Source organism: Octodon degus, unplaced genomic scaffold (genome assembly GCF_000260255.1).
Source record: "Octodon degus isolate 3935 unplaced genomic scaffold, OctDeg1.0 scaffold00116, whole genome shotgun sequence".
NCBI lineage: Eukaryota > Metazoa > Chordata > Mammalia > Rodentia > Octodontidae > Octodon > Octodon degus.
In genome coordinates this window covers 8,308,950-8,316,789 of record NW_004524692.1, presented here as the reverse complement: position 1 = coordinate 8,316,789, position 7,840 = coordinate 8,308,950, and the positions used below count along the sequence as shown (strand labels likewise).

Below are 7,840 nucleotides of genomic sequence, written 5' to 3'. Positions count from 1 at the left end.
GAGTTTAAGGGATGTAAGAATAAAAGTCTTCCTATTGTTTCTTACTGTTTTACCCATAACAGAATTCTAATGTATTAAGATAGTTCTATAATCAATGGTTTGAACATAAAAAAAAAATAAAAACTAAGCAAATTCTGTTTAACACAACTATTCCCTTGTTGCCATCTTCCCAAATGAGCTGAAGACAACCTATCACAGTGACAGTTGCATAGCTATGTTTATAGCAGCACAACCAAGAAGAGCTAAATCTTGGAAGCAGCCTACGTGACCATCAGGTATGAAGGGATAAAAAAAATGTATTTATACACAGCGGAGTACTGCTCTAATTAAAAGAAGGATAGAATCGGGCCATTTGTAGGAAAATACAGGCATGTTGAGACTATAGTATTAAGAGTAATGAACCACACACATGCTAAAACAGCAGATGGGAGCATCACTAACCTGAGGCAGATAGATGACATTATATACTCCATAAAACAGAACTTAGCACGTATTTTTATTGCATGTCTAAGGCTGAGCTGGGAATAGCATTAGACTATGGAATTAGTGGGAACCTCCAGGCTGTGGAGACTCTGCACGCACCCACTTGGAGGCACCTCCTGGATGTCACTGGAAGGTCATGAGCAACATTAAGGACAGGTGTGGAGGAGGGAAAGATCAGCCACTGTGGAAAGACAGAAAGCCCAGCTTGAACCCTTCTCTGTAAAATAAAAATACCCCTGGAGAAGAAAAGCCCAGTCTAGAGTCCAACTTGCAATCCTCCTGCCTCAGCTTCCCAATGACTTCTTAATTGTGTATCTAAGATAAGTATTTTCTGAAAGGGAGGTTCCTCAATTCTGTGAGATTCAAGTATACTAAATATCAGGGTCTTCTACAGGAGACCCTATTCAGTGAAACCTAGTCAGCTTTCTGACAAAAAAATAAAAAAAAAAAAAAAACCCACAAAATGCTGTCCCCGTGGAAAGCTAGCCTTTTCTCCATACAGTTCCTACCTTAATGCCCCACTGATCTCCAGATTTCAGCTATAGATTTTTTTTTCCCCTTTTTGGCACCTGGGAGGATGTACTTCCACGCTTATTCACTTCTTTACATTTTGTTGTCTTCTGCTTTGCAGGCACTGATACTTTCTTCCTCCTTCTGTTGCCATTTGGGTCAAGTGCGATAGGATCCTTTTGTTCTATTTTCTGTAAAAGAAAGTCAACACTCAGTCTCTGCCAAGCTGATTAAGCAATGCCATATCAACCAAGCATCAAATGTATAGGAAGCTGCCCCAGAAAGAAGTATAAGAGAAACTTCCTGCTTCGAAACTAACAACTTTAGTTCTAAAAGCTCTTATCAGTTTTAGGAGAAGGTAGCAGGTATATCTTACTAGAGATCCTATTGCCTCCTGTGCCCATCATTCCAGGCTCAAGCCCATCCCTCGGGGAGGCCAGGATGATGCACAGAGGCTCAGCTACTGATGGGGAAGTGGGGCCTTCTCCCCGATCCATAGCCAGGACAGCCAATGGAAAGGGACACCCTAGGGTTGGAACAGACTCACTGAAGCAACATAATGAACTCCGTGGTGGGACCCTGAGACATTGCCAGCTGTTCCCTCAGGATTAGGGTGAGCATTCTCATAGACTGAGATGTTCTCTAAGCTTTTCTTTCAGAGCTAAAACTGTTTTACCTCAGAGTTATGGTTTAGGTCAAAAATGTCCCCCAAGGTTCTTATGTGTGGAAAGAGCCTGGATCAGGGGGTGCTATTCATCAATGGAATTATCCATTGCTAAGTTCATAGCCAAATGTACTGTTAGAAGGTCCATGTGCTGGGGGTGGGGCCTGGCAGGGTCTATTCTTGTCCCAGATTCTTCCCTGCTCAACTTTATGCCGCTGTGGTGAGCACTATTTCCTGTCAGGCCTCCTGCCATCTTGTTTCTATCTTGGAACCAGCCAACCATGGAAGGAACTGGAAAGACAAAACAAATCTAGTGAGATTTGTTTGCAGGTGCCATGAATTTTATCCTGATGACAGAGAGTTACTAAAAGACTTGGTGGATGCTGGCGTATGCATAGCTTCTTCTCTCCACCCAAATCATCACAACCCAAAAGCACTCTCAGTCCCTGGTTTCCGGTGGGATGGGCTGCGGCCTTTGCTGCAAATGCATTGAATAGAAATTCTACTTCTTCTTTTACTTCTTCACAACTATTAATCTTGAAAGCACTTAAGACTTACTTTCAGCAAGCTACTTCCTCAGAGCTTTCTTTTGATAAAATCAACCTCTATGTGCTAGTATATTCAGACCAAAGAGATTAAAAACTCAGTGAACATTTAAACCTATCCAGTGAGCCAACATCTCTTTCTGTCACTCAAACACACCTTTCCCATTATAACCTTTCCTTACATGCATGCAGTGTGATACCAACAGAAGCTCATAAGATAGAGATGGACAGATTGCTACCGGAGAGGACCATGATAAGGATTAAGGCCACTTCAGTGGCTGCTGCCTACCTCACTCTGAGGAGTGATTTTGGATGTAATTCGTTGCTTAGTGGTGACTTTGGATGCAGCTGGTTTCTTGGTGGTGACTTTGGATGTAGTTGGTTGCTTGGTGGTGGCTTTGCATGCAGCTGGTTGTTTGATGGCATTGTGTCTGCTGGCTGCAGAAACACCAGGAATCTTTTCATTCTGACTTGTATCTTTAACTGTCTTTGTTTCCATTTTCTTTTTCTTGTATTTAGCATCAACTGATTGGGAAAGCAAAACATATTAACTTAGAGGAGATGAATAAAGGTTCCTGAGAAATTTATACATTATCTTTGAAGAACAAAGTAAGATGAGTGACATTAGCAGGGAGGCAGAATAGAAGCTTCCCAGTTCCAGAGCCTGCACAGAATCCAGTCAGCAGCTCACCAGGGACAAGAACACTCTGGTGAATATCTCAGGGTGAGGACACAGCACTGCTAGGCCCACAGAACTAAACAGCTCCAGTAAAGTGAGGTAAGAGAGATGGTTTCACTTTACCATGATGACCCTCTTCAGAGCCAGCACAGTACCACATGGAGCTCCCCAGGATCACCCGGTTTTTAGTGAATAAAAAGAGAGCTGGAATATTCCAACACTCTGAAATACTTCTCAAGTGGCTCCCTGATGACTCCCCTTTGAGGAACACCAGGACAATGGGCATGGTTTCACCCACTTGGGTCACTGAGAAAGCAAAGGGTGGATCTTGGTGGCTTCACCTTCTAGCCAATGGAGGCTTTGAACCTGAAAGGCTTCTCAACAGCATTGTTTTATAGGAAGTATAATCAATGAGTCAGCTGGGCTTAAATGCCCAGCCAGCTTCCCACCCAGCCTGGAGTTCCACTGAAGGCTTCCTCAGACTGACAGATAAGCAAGCATACATCATGCACATGTGTGGACAGGAGCATCCGGACCTGCCTAAAAACACCCCCAAATTCAGAAACCTACATAAGTCTTTCTGGGGCTCCAAAACAACCCCACTTCCACAAATATCACTGAATGGGTACATCTAGCCTCCATAAACCTGCACAATTGAGCAACTGACCTCACGTAGACATGGTGCTCCACACAGACCTCTCCAGGTTCAGAGTGAAGTCTGTGTCCAGGAATATGTGCACTGGAGAAAACCTGCTCCCCTAACCATAGTGGCTGAGAAGTGATGTCACCCTGCTTCGGACCAGAGGAGCCAAGTCTGTGACTGTGCATATCTGTGTAGGATACCTTTGGCCCTGGCACCTCTGAAAGCCCCACAGGCAATCCCAACCATTGTTTCCAGCCTCAGAAATCAGCCTGTGATACTGCCTAATTTGATTCCAAGCAGCAGTGCTATCCATCTGGAGAACATATCCTGCAACTATGATCAATCCAGCAGGGTAACAGCCCAGCCAGCAGCCCCACTTGACTGGTGTGTGAGTCCAGCCAGGTACCTCAGCACACTGAGAAGAACCTTTATTTGACCTCAGAACACAGACAGCAGCCCAAACCAATTAAGAACCTGACAGAAGTGGGAGGGGGTCAGAGAGCCTAGACCTGTGGAGGTGAACCTACAGCCCGCACATCACAGCAGGCTGTTTGTGTCACTAAACGATCTAAAAGGTTTGTTGTCACTGTCCTAGACTTTACAGGAGACTTAAAGCTGCAAATATATATACATCAGACACTGGGATAAATGCATGCATATTTATGTACACATAAAATATGGCATCATGCCTACTGATCTGATGTTTATTTACTTATTTATTTATAAAATGACCTGAAGAGAGAGCCTGCAGTATGGTAATAGTAAGAGAATGCAATACCCCATTTTCAACAATGAAGAAATCATCTAGAGACAAAATCAATACAGCGGCATTGAACTAAAACTACATATTGGAGAAAATGGACCTAACACATATATACAAAACATCACATCGAACAGCAACAAAATAGGCAATTACCTACAGAAAATTCACTGGATTAGAAAATATGTTAGGTCAGGAAACAGGTCTTACATATAAGAGATTGTACGTCTTTTCCATCATAATAGCACAAAACTAGAAATCAGTAAAGAATGTTGGAAAATACACAAATATGTGAAAATTAAACAATATGTTCCTGAATGACCACTAGAACAGGTAAAATTTTAATTTATTTACTTATCTATTTCAGTGTTTTTGTTGTTGTCTTTTTTAAGATAGGGCCTCACTATGCAAATTCAGAGTGGCCTTAAATTCACTTTGTAGCCCAGACTGGATTCAAACTTGCAGGGACCCTCCTGCCTCAGCCTCTCTACTGCTGGGACTACAGGTGTGTACCACTACACCCAGCTGAATTTAAATTTATTTTAACTTCCTGTTTTATTATCAGAACCCAAGAATTCTTGGTACCTGTCAGAAATTCAATAATTAGATGGATCAGAGAATATACTGGCTCCTCACCAATACCACCACAATAAGTGTACATAATCTGGCGTGGGTCCTCCAGGTTTATGAACAGGTTATATTTTATGCTAATCCCAAATTTAAAATGACCGTATATTAAGATACATTCAATTGTTCAAGTCACTGACAAGCAGAACAAGGCAAGAATAATCGCTCTGTGTTGTTTCTGAAAGAACTTGAACAGGTTTCAGCTGAAGTAGCAAAGCGATTTCATGATTAGAACTAACGGTAACATAACCTCTTACTATGTAATAACTTCTCTCTCATTACACTTCACACTGCAGAAAGCAGTAGGCCATCTGCCAGGGATGATACGGGAGGTAACCATTTTAGAAGTGAAACTAACCCTCCAACGGCAAGTCAGTTTCATAACTTGCAAGAGTCACGCCACAAAAGTTCCCTTTCTATGTTGAAAGTGTAGGAGAGAAAACGGAGTTACAGAGCCCAAGGGAATCAATCACTCTACCCCATCACATCAGCCATCTTATATCTCACACAGAAAGCTGCCGCAGAAATGTCCAGAGCAACCTATTTTCCCACTCATTTTCTCATTTTCTTTATAATCAAGAGCAAATTCTTAAGCTGTTTGATACATCATTTTGAACTTCTCTTGGGCCCCTCCCTTGCCAAGCAAGTCATCTACCACTGAGCTACATCCCCAGCCCTTCCAATTTTAACAGCCTTTTTAATTCCCAGGACTTTTATAGACTTCACTTCACATTGAGGGACACACACATTTCGTCATCTCTCTTCCTGAATAGGGCTCTCTGTGTACTGATTTTCGACTCTGCCATTATTAAAGATTATTTTCAGATCTCCCCCACCTTGCATGAGGGAAGACCCTGAGCAGAACATCATGCAACATTCAGTGGAGAAGGAATAGTCAAAGAATAAAATAGACAAGCAAAAGAAAGCCAAGCGAGCACTGGATTCCTACCACAATACAGGTACCATAGGGCCCAAATAAATTTGGCATATTAAAAGGACTTAAAGATGACCTCAGACGAAATTTTAGAGCTATAAAGACCTGGTTTGCTATCTTGTGCTGTTTACTGAGGTTCCAACCTAGTCCCAAAGTAGTTCAGTTTTAGCTAACTAGCATAATTAAAATCTCAGGATCATTAGAAGAGAAAATTGAGTAAAAGAATGTAGTAAGGAAATTGAGTATTATCTTAGGCAAAAAGAAAATTACTTGGGGGAGGGGGGAGGCTCAGCCCACCCTGACGGCAGGTTTGGCACGTGCTACGGGGATTAAACAGCTATCCCCTGCTCCTGCTCCTGCTCTTGCCTAAGCAGCCACTTTAGACTGCTGCAGCAATCTCACTGGCCCCAAGAATGAATTCTTGAAGGAGGGGGGCGGGTATCCCTTAATACTGTACCATCCACCAAAGTCTACAAGTCTTAAAGCACACAGCAGTTGGTTACCAGAAATAATTATGTGTAGTCACTGCCACCTTGTGGCCACATTTAAGACATACATTTTTTTAAACCAGTTAGCTAAGGAAAATAAAATGCATGCCTTACTCAGCCTTCCTCTAGGGTCTGAAATACAGACTAATAGTTTATATCTCTGAGAAATTTATGTGTACTTATACCACCATTTAAACTGTTTCACTTAGCTTTCCTAGAAATTACATATGAAAAACCACGTCACTCAATGTGGAAACACACTCAAATACTATAAAACCTGATATAATTTTGCTGTTAAGGTTACTACCTTCAGAACCTCCCTGCAGCCAGCGGACAAGCCCAACATGTGTGTGGAACCATCCACCAGCCCGCTAGAACCTTCTCCAGTGGATAGGCTTGGTGTGGAACCCCGTGGCAAAACCCCTTGCAGAGATGCGAGGGGCGAGACCCAGTCAGCTAATTCAGGAGCAGAGCATTTTGCCAATGAGGCACAGCAGGTTTACTCCCATGGGCTGCAGCAGGAAGAAGTGGAGCACAGAAGCCAGACCCAAGCCAGGCCCAGCTGGAAGAGTTCAAACTTGGTAAATCCAGACCTGATAAGCTGAGACACACTGCTAGAGCAAGATCTATGAGAGCATCCTCTCTCTCTCTCTCTCTCTCTCTCTCTCTCTCTCTCTCTCTCGATCAAGAGAGGGAGCAACAGGTAACCAGGGTGATACGCTGCCTGGAAGACTCCAGGTACATCGAGGGATGTGCTCAGACAGAACTTAGGGGAATTAATTTAAATACAAATTCCCAATTTACTATCTGCTTAGCTATACAGTCATAATGCTTTTCTAATTGTTTAAAATGCAAACCCATTAGTTACAAAAGTTTGTCAACTGCTAAATCACACTACCCATCATTAGTGTTGTTAAATGTAGTACTATAAATATAAAACTATAACTGCATTAACCACATAATCACTTCTGTGAATAATACTGGTAGGTGCTAAGGTAATTACTTAACCAACACTCTACATCAAAAATCAGAGGACAGTGCTATACAAAATGACAAAGAAGAGGAATAAAATGCACTCTCAAGTGGTCCCATGTCCACTCAGAACAAATGCAAGAGACACTAACATAGAAGAAATTAGAAGTCACACACCTGAAATCTCTGAAATAATGCCATCTGAAGTAAAGAAAAGTATAGAGAAAATCAGATCAGAAATAATCGCAGAAGTAAAATAAAAGAAATGATAACTATAATGAAAGCATCTTGTACAGCAATTAACCACTAGGAAGAATGTATGCAATGTGTTAATTATTGAAACTGTTCTACCAATTTGGTTTGAAACTGTCTCATTGCTATTTGTTTCTCAATAAAATTATGGAAAAAATAAAATAAAAGTTAAGACCTGCAAAGATAAATAAATAAATATAAAATTGAATTCATATGTTTAGATACATATGAATGTTTTAAAATGAATTAATGAAGGTATTTCATTAGCAAATTTCATAGGTTG

The 7,840-nt window shown here is 41.6% G+C and overlaps 1 protein-coding gene across 3 annotated transcripts in view; it reads right to left on the bottom strand.

The window, feature by feature from the left end:
• The window catches only part of LOC111812201 (interferon-inducible protein AIM2-like), a 64,190-nt gene that overhangs the window by 2,390 nt on the left and 53,960 nt on the right, over positions 1–7,840 (bottom strand). For all 3 annotated transcript variants that reach the window (XM_023699859.1, XM_023699860.1, XM_023699861.1), the window contains exons 3-4: positions 2,492–2,727; positions 993–1,184 (exon numbers count right to left, since the gene is read on the bottom strand). In XM_023699859.1, coding sequence (XP_023555627.1) covers positions 1,023–1,184; positions 2,492–2,727 — 398 coding nt within the window. In that variant the 3' untranslated portion in view covers positions 993–1,022. The remainder of the gene's footprint in view (positions 1–992; positions 1,185–2,491; positions 2,728–7,840) is intronic.